This window comes from Chelonia mydas, chromosome 12 (assembly GCF_015237465.2).
Source record: "Chelonia mydas isolate rCheMyd1 chromosome 12, rCheMyd1.pri.v2, whole genome shotgun sequence".
Taxonomy (NCBI): Eukaryota; Metazoa; Chordata; order Testudines; family Cheloniidae; genus Chelonia; species Chelonia mydas.
Window position 1 is genome coordinate 40101007 of NC_051252.2, and position 16707 is coordinate 40117713.

The 16707-nt window shown below is 44.3% G+C and overlaps 1 protein-coding gene across 7 annotated transcripts in view; it reads left to right on the top strand.

Annotated features, from left to right (window-relative positions):
• The window catches only part of NFAT5 (nuclear factor of activated T cells 5), a 152879-nt gene that overhangs the window by 89767 nt on the left and 46405 nt on the right, over positions 1–16707 (top strand). For all 7 annotated transcript variants that reach the window (XM_037877569.2, XM_043526020.1, XM_037877568.2 and 4 more), the window contains 2 exons: positions 4176–4366; positions 13910–14082. In XM_037877569.2, the coding sequence (XP_037733497.1) occupies positions 4176–4366; positions 13910–14082 (364 nt within the window). The remainder of the gene's footprint in view (positions 1–4175; positions 4367–13909; positions 14083–16707) is intronic.

Sequence of the window (16707 nt, forward strand, 5' to 3'; positions counted from 1 at the left end):
ATATATACACATTGATGGGTTCTAAATTAGCCGTTACCACTCAAGAAAGTGATCTTGGAGTCATCGTGGCTAGTTCTCTGGAAACATCTGCTCCATGTGCTGCACCAGTCAAAAGAAGCTGACAAAAAACGTTAGGAGGCATTAGGAAAGGAATAGATAATAAGTAAGTCTACGATTTTGTCATGGATATTTTTAGTAAAAGTCATGGGTAGGTAATGGGCATTGAAAAAAATTCACAGAAGCTGTGACCTGTCCTTGGCTTTTACTAAAAACATCGCTGACAAAATGGGGAGAGAGGAGCGTCCAGCACCCAGCCCCATGATTTCCGCAACTTCTGTGACATACTCAAAACCTTAATAATAAGACAGAAAATATCATAATGCCACTATATAAATCCATGGTATGCCTGCACCTTGAATACTGCATGCAGTTCTGGTCACCCCATCTAAAAAAAGATGTGTTAGAATTGGAAAAAGTACAGGGAAGGGCAACAAAAATGATTGAGTATAGAACAGCTTCAATATGAGAAGAGATTAAAAAGACTGGGACTAGTCATCTTAGAAAATAGATGACGAATTGGGCGATATGACAGAGGTCAATAAGCAGAGCCATCCCTTGGGTACGGCGAATCGGGGCGACTGCTTCGGGCCCCACGCTTTCAGGGGCCCTGTGGGCCAGTGCGATTGGCCGGCATGGTTGGTCCTGGAAGTGACAAATTCATCACTTCCATCCCAAGCCTCTTCCCCCCCCCTGCGGGACAGCCCTGTTTATAAGTGAAGAAATAAGTGAATAAGGAAGTGTTATTTATCCCTTCTCATAACATAAGAACCAGGGGTCATGCAATATAATTAATAGGCAGTAGGTTTAAAACACATAAGGAAGTACTTAACCCAGTTCACAGTCAACCTGTGAAACTGGTTGACAGGAGATATTGTGATGGCCAAAAGTATAATAGGGTACAAAAAAGAATTAGATAAGTTCATGGAGGATAGCCAAGATGGTCAGGGACAGGACCTCATGCTCTGGGATGTCCTTATATTTCTGACTGCCAGAAGCTGGGACTGGATGACAGGCTGGATCACTTGGTAAATTGCTCAGTTCTCTTCATTCCCTTTGAAGGATCTGGCACTGGCCACTGTCAGAAGACAGGATACTGGACTAGATGGACCATTGGTCTGACCCAGTGTGCTCATTATGTTTTTATGTGCAAGGAAATCTGTAAAGTAGCCACCTGGTCATCTGTTCGTACTATTTCCACATTCTACATCCTGGACATCCAGACATTCTGATTCTGCCTTCGTTAGACAGGTGCTCTTTGCTGTAGCATTCCAGTATTTACCTTCTTTTTGTATATAACATATAGTTGCCACCCTCCGCCTAGTAGACACTGCTATGAAAATCCCAGTGTCATGGATCTGTGGAACTCATTGTGAATAAGAATAGGAAAATTTATCTGTGCCTTACCTCAAAATTGCCTTTCTTGGAGTAGGAGGGTCCACAGATCCAACCCACTCTGAATGGGCTAATTGGGGAAACACATAGGATTATTAATTGCACTCAGTTTATTATTCACTGAATTCCTTGCTCTGCAGGAGTACTGTTCTACTTAATCTTACTGCTTAATTTTCCTTACTAGCACAGAGATGTATTAGGCTACAGAAGTGTCTCAACTGGATGTTTCTCAGAGGTGGAGCCACTCCTCCCCTGACACTGATTGACACATTTGCTCTGCCTCCAAGACTGCATGTACCAGACAGACCCAGTGTCATGTATTTGTAGACCTCATTAAGAAGGAAAATTTTCAGATAAAGCACATGTAGATTTTCCCAATCAAGATTGGATGCCTTTCTGGATGGTATGCTTTAGTCAGACAAAAGTTACTGGGCTTACTACAGAGTAACGGTGAAATTCTGTGACCTCTTATATAAGAGATCAGAATACATGATCTAATGACCCCTTCTGGCCTTAAAACATAAGAATCTATCTATATGGGGATATATTTCTGATAGTAGAGGGCTCTTTAATCTAGCCAATTAAGGCATCATAAAATCTAGTCACTGAAATCTGAAGTGAAACAAGTTGAGACTAGAAATAAAGAACAGATCTTTAACAGTGAGGGGAATTAACCACTGGAACAGCATACTAAGGGATGTGGTGAATTCTTTATCAGTTGAAGTCTTCAAATCAAGACTCGATACCTTTCTAGAAGATATGCTACAGTTAAAACAGAAGTTGTGGACTTGATGCAGAAATTATTATAGGTTTTTTGGCCTCTGTTTTCAAGGGAGCCAGAGTGGATGGTCATAATGGTCCCTTCTGGTTTAAAATCTGTTGAGTCAAATGCATGCACAGTTGACCTTTCTCTGCTGTGAAACATCATATATACTTTCATTTCTAGTTTGTTGTTTAATGACCGTGTCATATACACTTTGAGTAGTTGGAGTAATTAGTGTACATAATCCTGACTTCAATTTTTCGTTAATATATTTGACATTATCATAATGCTGTTCCTTCATGTTTCAAGGTAAATTAAAATGCCAAACAAAAACAACCTCCATCTATCCACCTCCACTTCCCCCAAAACTATAATATAATATTAAGACACTTATGTACTCAGTTAAAAAAATCCAAGGTGAAAGCATCTGACTAAACAAGTCTGGAAAAAGTAAGCTTTCAATTCACATCTAACAGTTCCATGGTTGCTCATGATGCTGCACAGAAAATCCTTTATTGCTCATTGAAGAAATACTGAATATATTTTAGAAAGGCATCAGGAACGGAGAGAACAGTTTCATTAGTTCTTACCGTCTAAGTAAAAGCAGAGTCCTGTTTGTTAAGGTATTTGTCAGGAAGTAGACAAATTACATTGTGTATGTACTGATGTCTCATTAAAGATATGAAAAATCCTCGTGAAAATCATAAACCAGACACTATTGGACTTGTATAAGAGCTGTGTACAAGTGGCACTGTAAGTGTGTAGGCTGAAGATGAGCTTTTTTAAACTTGAAAGCGTAGTTGGTTGGAATGGGAATTTGATTTTGGATACAATTATAGCTGGGAGAGGTTCTTGGAATAACTTTTTATCAAAGGGTTGCAACATGAATGGTGCAATGAATTTCATATCCAACTGAACATGTAATTGCCATTAGTAAAACAATGATGCAAAAGACCTGTTCCTGCTAGTTAATAGGAATTACACTTGTAATATTGCAGGATGTTTGATCTATTCCCTGTGAACCAAACCACAAATTTAAATTATTAATTAAAAATGGGATTAGAGAAAATATTGGAGAATTAAATCACTATATACATTGAGTGATGGGTGTTTTCTCAAATATAAAATTCCTCCAAACCAATTAATCTTTTGAAAACCTTTTTCTTAATTGCTCTACGGTGTAATAGAGATTCCTCTGTGCAATTTCATAGAAGTATTTTCATTAGTTAACGTGAAATTGTTGCCTTGAACTGCATGGCATTGTTGTGATCTAGGAGTTTCTGAAGTGGCTCAAACAGGATTAGGATCAGTATGCAGAGTATAAAAGAACAAACAGTATTAACAATTAACATTTTAAGAGCTCATTAATCTAATGTAGAAATATATCTTTATAAAAAGCTTAGGAATGGTTATTTCGTTTGAAATTGGAGTGTAAATTTACATATAATGCCAACACTTAGTCTTATAAAGTCCTGTAATACTCTAACACATTTTTCTCATGGCATAAATGTATTCTCCTGCAAACTGATTGTGGGCAGCACATTAATACTGAACTTATTGATTGGCACCTATGAACAGGTGTCTCTAAGAAGCCTTTATTCATAAAATATTTTGACAGTGAATCAACATTGATCATACATTTTAACTGAGAATGCTAGTTGCTGTTTACTTTATATTTTTTATGGAAGAATAAATCGGGTTTTGAAATTGCTGAGGCTACAATCTAAGCAATGTGATATTAAGAAGAACAAAACATCGGTCTGCCACTTTGTAAATTTATATAGAAATTCCCTGCTTCCTCCCTCCTTGGAAATTGTTCATTTACTCTGTCAGTTTTTTGGAGGTTCAGTGTATCTTTTAACTGAAATATTGCAATTCAGTTGTACTGTTTTTAAAATGTCTTATTTCATAATAAATTATAAGGTCAATTTACTATCTACTTCTTGTTTCTTGGTTCTAGCTGGAAGGTCACAATGAGCCAGTAGTGCTGCAAGTGTTTGTGGGTAATGACTCTGGTCGAGTGAAGCCACATGGGTTCTACCAGGCCTGCAGGGTAACTGGGCGAAACACCACTCCCTGCAAAGAGGTGGACATAGAGGGTACTACAGTTATAGAGGTTGGCCTTGACCCTAGCAACAACATGACACTTGCGTAAGTAATTCTTTTTGGATTGCACTGTCTTTCTGGGATGAAACAGTAAGACGGGGTTCTCAAACTGGGGGTTGTGACCCCTTAGGGGGTTGCAAGGTTATTACGCAGGGGCACGAGCTGTCAGCCTTCACCCCCAAACCAAGCTTTGCCTCCAGCATTTATAATAGTGTTAAATGTTAAAAAAACTTATTTTTGATGTATAAGGTAGGTCGCAGTCTGAGGCTTACTGTGTGAAAGGGGTCACTAATACAAAAGTTTGAGAACCACTGCAGTAAGAGGTTTTTTTTTGCTTCAGGAATCAAGTTTGAAGCTGTCATTTGATGTTATGAGAGGGGTAGCTGTGTAAGTCTGTATCCACAAAAACAACGAGGAGTCTGGTGGCAACTTAAAGACTAACAGATTTATTTGGCCATAAATCTGCAGAAGTGGGTTTTTTACCCATGAGAGCTTATGCCCAAATAAATCTGTTAGTCTTTAAGGTGCCACTGGACTCCTCATTATTTTTGTTAATTTGGTGTTATCTTAAATAAGACGGGTTTGGGTTTTTTTTTTTAACATATGTACAGTAGGGAGCAAGATAATAAAGACTAAAAATAAGACTTCCTAAATGTAGTCGGACATCATTAAAACTTTATGGAAATAAATTGCTTTTTTATTTATTCACTGAATAGCTTGCTTCCAGCATTTGTGTGAAAACAAACTGAGTAGACAGATTAATTTTTATAAGCAAGTCACCTTCAAAATACCATTTTTTAACTTAATGTTCCCCTTCATTAATTTGCTTCCAGAGATTCTTTTTGGATTTGTTCATCAAACTGTTTTGGAAGCAGTTAAAATATGAATACCTTGACACAGAGAGAATGCTAGTGAGACAACATATTGTAAGGAAAATATCTTAAAACCCACCCTGAGCTCGCTCAAAGTGTTTATTTTACCCAAGGTTCACGTCGTGTTCTTCGAGTTATTGCTCATGTGTATTCCACAATAGGTGTGCGTGCTTGCCACGTGCACCGGTGCTGGAAGTTTTTCCCCTAGCAGTATCCGTAGGGGGGAGCTCCCCAGCGACCCCTGGAGTGGCTCCTCCATGGCGCAGTATAAGGGGAGCTGCGTGCTCCCCCTACCCTCAGTTCCTTCTTGCTGCCAGTGAAGGTGCATCGGAAGTACTCTGCTCCTGCTTTGCTCTAGCTCGTCCCCAGAACTGCTTGTTCGTTCAGTGTTAGTACCTGTAGTTAGTAAGCTGCTCAATTAGAGAGCCCGAGCCGGGGCATGCCCCGCTCCCCAGGTTTTAAGTCGTGCAACACTTGTAGGCGATCTATGCCTCGGAGTGGCCTGCATGCAGACTGTTCACGCTGTTTGGGAGAAACCCATATCAGCGATCGTTGCAAGATCTGCAGGTCGTTCAAACCTCGGACCAAGAGGGAAAGAGACATTAGGCTCCGGGCCATTCTGATGGAGTTGGCGCTGACCCCGATTCCGGCGCGCCGCTCTGAGCCAGCACCGCGGTGTCGGTGCACGGCAACCTTCCGGAGTCTTCCACCAGTTGGCACCACTCCCCGTCCATGGGACGCAAGAAGGCAAAAAGACACTGCCTTTGCAGGGGCACCAAGGAAAACCCGGGGCAGAGGCTAGACCCATGTCAGGCAGTCCTCAATCCTCTCCGGCCTCTAGGCCTCTGACTCGCGTAGAGAGGAGTAGCCCGGCCACTTCGGACCAGGCCTCCCCGGATGCCCTCTCTGCCGGAGGCCCCGCAGGTGGCCCAGGATGAGCATTGGCCTGCTAAACCCAGGGTTGTGAGTTCAATGCTTGAGGGGGCCATTTAGGGATCTGGGGCAAAAATTGGGGATTGGTCCTGCTTTGAGCAGGGGGTTGGACTAGATGACCTTCTGAGGTCCCTTCCAACCCTGATATTCTATGATTCTATGTCCTGTCCATGCTGGTACCAGGAGTGCCGCCAATGTCAGTCCCGCGCTCCAGGGGCAAGCCACTGCTGGGATCTCCACAGTCGCCCCCGGCTCAGTACGGGTCTTGGTCCCGGGAACATTCCCGACGCTCTTCGTTGCCTAGCGACCGTTCAGGTCAAAGTCCATGTGGATCACCCTCGACTCCCACCAGACTGTCTGGTTCGATGCCATCCGACCGAGACTCTCGGCACCGCTCCACTTCAAGGAGTGAGTACTGACGGGACTGAGGCAGACGTCACCAGAGGCCCTCATCTCAGAGGGGTTACCGCAGCTGGTCACAGCACGGACGTCGATGCTGTTACCGCTCGGAATCCCGCTCCAAGACCCCACCAAGGCATCGCTTCCGCAGCCCCAGGCGTCAATCACTGGCATCTCACTGTCACGGGTCCGCCCGTTGGAGCTGATTGCAGAGCAGCTGCTGCCGATGGTACCGGTCCTCCACGTTGGGATTGCGGTCCCGTGGTCGGCGTTGCTCCCGGCACTGCCGTTCCTTCCGGTCCCGGGACAGTGGCAGGTCGTTCATCAGCCCGGCTTCAGCTCGTAGTCGTCCTTCCATGGTCCAGGCCAGCCAGGCCGAGCAGCAGGTGCCGGAGCAAGTGCAGTGACTGCAGGCCCCATGGCCGGCCCAGTGGTACTAGTGGGCACTGTGGCCCCTGACGCAGCCCCCGACAGGGGCTCGTTTGGTAGCCGGTGCCTCAGAGGCAACACCGGCCTCCCTCTCCAGACCTCCGAGGAAAGAGTCAGAGGGACGTACATCCTCTGCACCATGCCCGGAGACCAACCAGGTGGTGGACCCTCCGGTGCCGGCGGACACCCAAAGTACCGCACCGGCCTCCTCGCCCTCCCCAGATGAGGCGATTACGGCCCCACCCCCCACAGTCCTGCAGGAGGACTTTAGGGCCCACCAGGAACTCCTAAAAAGGGTGGCATCACACTTCCACCTCCAGGCAGAGAAGATGGAGGAGCCCTTGGACTCCCTGTTTAATGCGCTGTCCTCTTCAGTACTGAGCAGCGTAGCTTTGCCTCTCCATGAAGGGGTGGCAAAAATTTCAAATGCCCTGTGGCAAACACTGGCCTCATTGGCCCGTCTCCAAGAGGGCGGAACGCAAGTACTTTGTACCCGCCAAGGGACACGAGTGCTTATGCACCCACCTGGTGCCCAACTCCCTGGTGGTCGAGTCGGTCAAGAACGGAACGGCAGGGCCAGCCAGCCCTACCCCAAAAAATAAAGATTCATGGAGGCTGTACTCTTTTGGAAGAAAAGTTTATTCATCCTCTAGCTTCCAGTTACGAGTGACAAACCACCAGGCTCTCCTAGGCTGGCATGAGTTCAGTCTGTGGGGCCCCCTGCCCAAGTTTGAGGACTCCCTGCAGGAGCGTGATAGGAAGGAGTTCAGGGCGCCGGTGGAGGAGGGTACAGTGGCTGCCAGGGCAACCCTGCAAGCGGCTTCAGATGCGGCGGACATGGCCGCACCGTCCATGGCCTCCGCGGTTTCCATGAGAAGGACGTTGTGGCTCCTGCTGTCCAGGCTGCCCAGTGAGGCGCAGGCCGCCATGCAGGACCTCCTGTTTGATGACAAAGCTCTGTTTGCGGAACAAACGGATACAAAGCTGCATGGTATAAAGAACTCCCGCACGATCATCCAGACTCTAGGTCTCTATGTTCCGGCTAAATCTAAGTTTAAGCCGCAGCAAACTCTCGTTCAGGCCTCCCACCCGAAATACGAGGCCGCTTATAAGAAGGCGCGGGACTATAAAAGGCGCCCTCAGAGGCAGTCAAGGCCAGCCCCGCAACCTGGGTCCTCCAAGGGCAAACAGGCGGGGAAAAGGCGATTTTGATAGGACGCCTAGGGGTGCCCCCCCCAGTCCTCCTCAGAGATCAATCCTCGGACAAAGCCCTGCTCGAGCAGGATGTGGGGCGGCTCCGTGGCCTAGGGGCGGTGGAAGTGGTGCCCGGGGAATTCAAAGGCAAGGGGTTCTACTCCCGCTATTTCCTTATTCCGAAGGCCAAAGGGGGACTCAGTCCCATCCTGGACCTGCGAGATCTGAACCAGTTCATGGTGAAGCTCAAGTTCTGCATGGTCTCCCTAGCCTCCATCATCTCCTCCCTGGATCCCGGGGACTGGGACGCTGCCCTCGATCTGCAGGACGCGTACTTCCACATTCACATATTCGAGGGACACAGATGCTTCCTCCTTTTCATGGTGGGGCAGAATCACTACCAATCTACAGTCCTCCCGTTTTTGGTCTGTCCGCTGCCTCCAGGATATTTACAAAATGTATGTCGGTGGTAGTGGCCTACCTCAGGCACCGGGGGGTCCAGATTTTCCACTATCTGGACGAGTGGCTGGTCAAGGGCAGCTCTCGGTCGCAGGTGAGGGATCATGTGACGCTCCTCCTGTCCACGTGCACCGCCTTGGGCCTGTTGGTAAAAGACACCAAGTCCATGTTAGTCCCGGTTCAAAGCATGGAGTTTATGGGGGCGCTCCTGGATGTCTCTTCAGCCACAGCTTCCCTCCCACCGGACAGGTTCGAGATGCTGAAGGGGCTCATCGACACGGTCACAAGGTTCCCGGTGACAACAGCCAGAGCATGGAAGGTGGCCTTCCTGGTCATGATCACGTCAGCCAGGCGAGTCTCGGAGCTCAGGGCCCTGACCTCCGAGCCTCCATACACAGTTTTTCATAAGGACGGGGTCCAGCTCCGCCCACACCCTACGTTCCTCATGAAGATGGTCTCCGCCTTTCCCATGGGTCAGGATGTTTTTCTGCCGGTCCTCTCCCCCAAGCCCATGTGTCCAGTGAGGAGCGCCGTCTCCACATGCACGATGTGCAACGGGCTCTGGCTTTCTACCTGAGCGGAATAAGCTGTTTAGAAAGCCCTCACAACTGTTCATCGCTTCGGCTGAGTGCATGAGGGGTCGGTCGATCTCCACTCAGCGGCTTTCCAACTGGATCACTTCATGCATCTGTATCTGTTCTGAGCTGGTGCGTATCCTCCCGCCACCAATTGTGAAGGCGCACTCAACTCGAGTACAGGCCTCATCTGCCTTCTTGGCCCATGTCCCCATCCTGGACATTTGTAGGGCCTCCACGTGGTCTTCGGTTCACACGTTCACTTCGCACTATGTGATCATCTCCCAAACAAGGGATGACACCAGGTTCAGCAGGGCTGTCCTCCATCCTGAGAACTTGTGAACTGCTACCCACCTCCAACAGATATAGCTTGGAATCACCTATTGTGGAATACACATGAGCAATCACTCGAAGAAGAAAAAAGTTACCTTTTCCGTAACTGGTGTTCTTCAAGATGTGTTGCTCATGTCTATTCCACATCCCACCCTCCTTCCCCTCTGTCGGAATTGTCTGGCAAGAAGGAACTGAGGGTGGGGGGAGCGCATAGCTCCCCTTATACCGCACCATGGAAGTGCCACTCCAGGGGTCGCTGGGGCGCTCCCCGCTATGGTTACTGCTAGAGGAAAAACTTCCGGCACCGGTGCACGTGGCGAGCACGCACACCTATTGTGAAATAGACATGAGCAACACATCTCGAAGAACACCAGTTACGGAAAAGGTAATTGTCTTGCACGTCTTTTTTTAAAATGCTTTTCTATCTTTAGTTTTTATATTAGAGTTTCACATTCTTTGTTTAGTATTTGCAACATTGTGTAAGTACTTGCAGGACATGAATCTTCATCAGTGGACTTAGTCTTGTAGTTGTTCTTTCAACTTTTTTTTTGAGAGGCAAGGAAGAAGAGGGAGATGCCTTCTCAATTAGTGTTTTTAGAGCTTATTGAAGAACTGAGTCCAGCAGGTTTTGGATTTGTCTGTAGTGAGAAGTGGAGAAAGAGTTTTTTAGCACTCCCCCAGCCCAGTTTGTTCTGTTACTGTCCAATCCATCTGACAATCCTTTAACTTCATTATCTGTGAAGCTGGCAAAGAATCAGGCATTTATGACAAAGTACAACTATCATCTTGGTTATAAAATGGTCACTTTTCAGAAGCATTTAAACGTCCTTTGTTGCCACCATTCAGAGGAGTCTAGAGCTCTCTAAATGCATTATTTGGATTCTGATGCTTAAGGCTCAGCTGTTCATTCTGTTCAGTGAGTAAGCACTATGCCTGGCTTTGTAATTTAGTATTTTATCCTAAAGTATGAACCAATGATCTGGATCTCTGACCTAATTAATACAAAATAAATAAAAAGAAAAGTAGGATTAGCATCTGTTCTTTGAGCTCAGTGATATCAGCCTGAAAGTCTTGGTCCTCTTTAGAGGTTACTGAAAGTTAAATTCAAGGTCCCTCAATTGGAAAGGTCAAATGACCATCTGTGACACTGACTTACTATGTTTTGTCACTAAGGAATTGGAGGAAAGGTAAAAGAATACCTCCATGTTCTCCCATTCCAGGGACTTTGCTCATGATATTGTTAAAACAGGAAGTATTTTCTGGTAGATCTAGAAATTATAGAACCTGTTCTCACCAGGCAAAGAGGAATCTGTTTCTTATTCTTGATATTTCTTTATTACAACAGAGATTTTAAGAATAGGAAGTGATTAGAGACAGTTGTCCCAATTTGTACTTAAGACAACTTAAGGGATGATTAAGAGGATCAGTTTCCAAATTGTTGTTGTCAATGCCACCTCCCCCTGCTTCTTTAAATGTATTGGAAATATCACTAGATTTTTTTTTTAAAGTAGGTCAGATTCATTACCAATACTGGGTTCTTTATTTTATCCCTTCTTATGCCAACTGGTATTTTGTCATGACAGCCCCATGAGATAGCACAAAATGCCATGCACACCTATGAAGACATGGTCTGCAGCTGTATCTTTATCTGACTGGTTACTAAGAGGTGTGTACACACACACACACACGTACACACACACACACACACACACACACACACACACACACACACACACACACACACACACACACACACACACACACACAGCCTATGATTATTGTCAATCTCTGTTCCTTTATTCCAAAATTTGGCTCATCTACAAAGAAGAATACCAGCTGTTTTGCTTGGCCATCATCCTTCTGTTTTGAATGAAGATTTTTAGGTAGCAAAGATTTTTCCGGTGTTGTGTCTCATTCTGACTTTCTCTTCATATGATTGCTTGAGCTTTTCTCAAACCATTTCACGGTCTATAAGACTATACACTACAATTATTACTGTTCAGTGATTATCTCCTTGCAAAGACTCCATTCAGTAATCTGACTTTCTTTCTCTCCAGTAGAAGAGCAAGCTTTCAATGTTAAGGGAGTTGGTTTATTCCACCCAACAGACCCCACTTTTCAAAGCAATCTTAGTAATAGGTATGCTAAACCAAGTATTGTTTGGCCATAAGAGAAGCCTTCACATCCATGTACTTTGTCTGTAGAAGATATCTAGCAATTGTATCTGCATCTTAGAAAAAAGAGCCATATATTCTCTTTGAGTAGTGTCTTTACGGGTGCTCCACTGTAGGTGTATTTGCGCCCCGCATCTCTAACCCGATATTTTAGGTAGCATTGTTTGTTCAGCCCACATGTGCGTCCTCCCTCCCTTCCTCCGTTGTGGTCTGCCTCGAAGCTATCTAGCGCTGCGTGGGCGAACCACCTTTGGTCTCAAATGGCAAGAGCAGTAGTCTCTTCCTTCTTGATAGCATTTAGTATAAATAGTGGCTATTGGAGTTTTTTGTTTCCTTTTAGTAGTTAGAGTTTCTGTTTTTCCATTCTAAGAAAAGAGAACCTTTTCTTTGCCCACAAAAAACGTGGAAAAAATGTAAATCACCTGCCTGGTTCCCCCACTGTCACAAGGTGCCTCTCCGGCAATGGGGCAATTCTAGTAACGGACGGGCATTCTCATTGTGTCCGGGTGTCTTGGAGAGGCACTTATTTTGCAGAAGTTCATGGAGATGAGGTGACATCTCATAAGAACCAGGAGCTCAAGTTAAGGCTTCTCTTCATGAGGGTGCACTCCAACTACCAGCTGACCCCAGTCCTGAAACCTCTCGAAGATGGAGTTCATCCCCAAAGCCTTGATACTGCACAGGGGTAGAATTGCAAAAAAAAAAAAAAAAAAAGTCGGCTGATTCTCCCCTGCAAAGCCGTTAAAAAAAGGGCTCTGAGCCCTCAAACCTAGTTGTTGGCCAGCCAGAGGGGATCCCCGGTACACTCACCCACCTCAGTCATTATCAGTGATTCCCCAGTACAAGCTCTGCCATAGTGCCTAAGGACCCCAGGGACCCAGGCTTGGAAGCAATGGCCCCACCTCCCAGAGATAAAGACAGAGATTGTATCACCTCTAAAAGATCGGCACAGACAAAACCATCTTTGACACTGTGTGCATCAAATCAACCCTTATTGGAGCATTCCTCACATAAACAACAGTCGGTACCAACAAGTCAGCACTGGGACTCCTTGATAGTACTGAGTGTATCAATGATACCATGGGAGTTCCATTTCTCGGGGGACCTTGTGGTTGTGGAAGAACTGGAATCCCCACTACTTGGTACTGGGGTCCAGGTACCGAGCACATCTAGGTATCACTACAGGCACTGGGCCATTTACCCCCAGAACCCTGGTCAGCACCACCCTTTTCCAGCAAGGAGTCAGGCAGTGACCAGGATGATTATCTTTCTCTGGCCTCACAGCGTGGCCCACCATTACACCAGCGGGATCTCCCCAATCGCACCCTCGTTCCGACCCTCAAGCCTGGTACGGTCATTTGTGGGCACCACCATGACCACCCATGCCCTCCACCCCCCCTCCCCAGTGCCTGTATTGGGATCCATGGGGGGGATGGAGGGCTGGGAGCCCCAGGCAATTTAAATTGCCCCCTGGGGAAGCTGGGCTGCCCCAGTATGGTGCACCAGCTCTTGCCGGTATGTATAGGGTCCTTTTTACTAAGGGCATACATGCATCCACCACTTATTATTTATTTGTATTCTTCTAGCAGCTAGGGGCCATAGTCATGGACCAGGACCCCTTTGTGTTAGGCACTGCACATTTGCTCATACCAGATTCCAGTAGCCGTAAGTCAGCCATGTGAGTACATGAAGTTTCTTCATGCTTTCAGCCAAGGCATTACTGTCTTGACAAAGAAGCTTAGAGTGGAGGTAGAATTTTGGTAAAGTAGCTCTTCATATCCCTAGTTTGCATTACTCCTTCAGAACTAGCTTTTCAGTCTCCCAAGAGTGTGGGGTGGGGATCTGCAGAGTCAAATTGAGTGGCTGGCAGAGTTAATATGGAATAAATTGAAGTTCTGTAGGTTTGCAGTCTTCATAGTTTCTCACTACTTTTTTCTTTGCTTCATCATCTCCTGGACAAAGCAGGCAGGGATGAGTTGAGGTTAGGGTGATATAACTCCCTTAGAGATGCCGTTTCAGTGCCCTGTCATGTGTTAAGGCACATGAACCTCTTTGGACTCTTAACTGCATTTAAAAAATTCTGACTCTGTTGCATGGTAAACAAATCTGAATAGATCTATTGAGATGATAAACCTACTGAACTCCAGATTCTGGTCAGTTTTATAGCTGTAGTTTTGGAAGTCCTACTGGGTTATTAACTCGAATGTTATGTGTTGCTAGGGTTGATTGTGTAGGAATACTGAAGTTGAGAAATGCAGATGTTGAAGCTCGAATAGGGATTGCTGGTTCCAAGAAAAAAAGCACCCGTGCCAGATTGGTGTTTCGTGTTAACATCACTCGGAAAGATGGCTCAACTTTAACGCTCCAGACACCTTCCTCTCCGATTTTATGCAGTAAGTAGCAAAGTAAAAATTGGAATCGGAGGAAGCTGGGTTTTAATATGATTTAAATCACTGTGACTCACTGTCGCCTCAGGGAAAGTCATCTATAAACGTCTTTGTGCTTCATTTAATCCAGCTATAATAGTCTGTGTTAAAAAACAAAACAAAAAAAATCCACCAACACAAAAATCTTGTTAAACCTAGAGTTGAAATTTCCTTGGAACATTGTGGGGTTTTTAAAATCCTTTTTCAGTCATAATTTCCTGATTTGTAATTAAGCCACAAGCTGGTTTTGAAAGTTGAAACATTTTTGACCGCATTGCCTTGAGCTGATCACAAAATGAAATAACCTTTTCTGCTACAGGCTGTTAACATCATTGTTGTATTGTAAATGTAGTTGTCGCCGCCCAGCTTTGAGGAGTAGAAGTGGGTAAACAGCTTTGTAGAGTTATAGCAGTTCATCAGGTCGGAAGTTAATTCAGGTCTGATTAAGACAATGGAAAATTATTATTTTTTACCACTGAATGTTAGAATGCTCTGTTTGGCATTGAAAACACATGTGTGGGCTGAATATTTGTATTTAACTGAACAGTATGGGAGACAAAACCAAAGGTTGCAGCAGAAGGTTAGAGGCTCTTACCCCATATGGAGTCAGTCCCAGAGATGGCAGTACTAGAATGGCGGGATGTCTTTTATTCTCCATTCCTTGTGCAACCTCTCCTCCCTCCCGGGAGCCACCACCAGAGGTGGTAGCAAGAGGATCGGGGGAGCTTCTTCCCTTCATCCCAGCATGAAAGGAGCTTTGGGACCCTGGAGAGTAAGAGCCTTCATAAGTTTTTGCCTTTTTTCTTTTTGTTTCATTCTCTCTCCACAACTTTTTATTGTGTTTGGAGGTCTGAGATCCTAAGTACTTCAGGTCTCTTAAATGGCAAATAAACTTAATGTTGTATGAAAACAAAAGTTTGTCTTAACTATACAAAATATATAGGGAAAAGGGAGAAAGATTTGATTGTTACATTAATGCCAATATATTAACTATTTAAAGACTACCATTACCTAGTTGTATGCGAATTTAGTTACATACATACAATGTAAATTACTTTTGTAGACTTACCTGTAGTATTATAAACAAGTGCATCAAAATAATTGGTCAGATATGCCATGGAAAAAACAAACTCAGTACGAAGAACATTTCCTTGTTTTTGGCATGAAGTCTGTAACCTTATTTCATTTTCCTATTTTTCTCCCCTTTCCCTTTAACAGAAGCACTGCTACTCTTAACCTTTAGCCTACCAAGTAGCACTAATGAACATACAGGATTAATAGTGGCATATAAATTATATTGAGTTACTTTTTGCTTATAAACCTGTTCTTCCGGTATGTTAACAATGTGACTTGTTTGCAATGTACCTTTTACTGCACTTGTATGTTCTTTCATTTCTTAATATAAAAATGTTGTTCTTCAGTTGTATAGGGCTGTGTAGCTGGAAGCTGCTGGTATATCTGTGGTAGTGCCAGCAGTGTCCTTGGCACTGTAGAAGGCACGCAAGTAGGCACATTCACTACCCTGGTTGACACTCCATTTTTTATTTAATGAGGGTACAATCTTATCTGATAAATTGTCTGAGAATATAGAAATAAATCACAGCAAGGACAAAATTTAATATGTACATTAATATATATTGCCATTGGCTTCTGATTCACAGAGAACTGAGGGCCTGTGTAATTGTAACTCATTGGTGAGTGTGTTTTTGAGTCCTCCTCTGTGCTGATTCACAGAGGATATGAGTTGTTGCAGCCCTTGGCTACAGAGCTTTAGCAACTCACACTTTTAGCTCTGGAAGTCATGAGGTTTTAGCTCTGGAGGTCATGAGGTTTTCCTGAAATCTGTTATGGCTTCAGTGTCACAGAACTAGTAAGCTTTGTCATAGAAAACTTTTTATGGACTTGAACATGCTATTTTGTGCTGTCTCTGAGTTGTGCCTGTAGATTTTTACATTTGCTTGTGGATCTGCTTGCATAGATCAAAACAATATTGTTTGATTACTCCTTTGTAGTTCAGGCAATGCAAAATCTTTTTGCTGCTTCTAAACTAAAAATAGATGATCAGCTTCAGCAATAGTTTTGCTTTATGTCCAAATGAATAACATGCTTATATATTAGTGGATCATTAGATAACTGTTATGACCTTAAAGGGACATTAACAACTTGAAAATAATATTTTTGCATGGAAAAAGTTGTACTCACTTTCCTTAAGACTCCTATAGTTGACTAGAATAGCACAATTTTTTTTCCAGTTTGTTTACTTTGTGCATTTGGAGACACATTTTGTATAATCAGATTAAATACTTCCATATATGGTCAGATAATTACTCAGTTTTTCTCTTGCTAAAGAGATGCTGATAACTAGAGAAGCAGAAAGCTCCTTACAAAAGGTATTAATGTTTGTTTGTATTTAAATCAGACCATACTGGAATTTTAAACCGAAAGTGGAATTTTTAAAAACTAATCAATTAAAAATAAGTTGATGCTGTCTCTTTTACTGTAAGACTAATGGTTTGCGCTGGTTGCACTCATGAAACCTGAACTTAATTACTGTAGCTATCTCAGTTTGTGCCATTCCTTGCAATCTCCTTC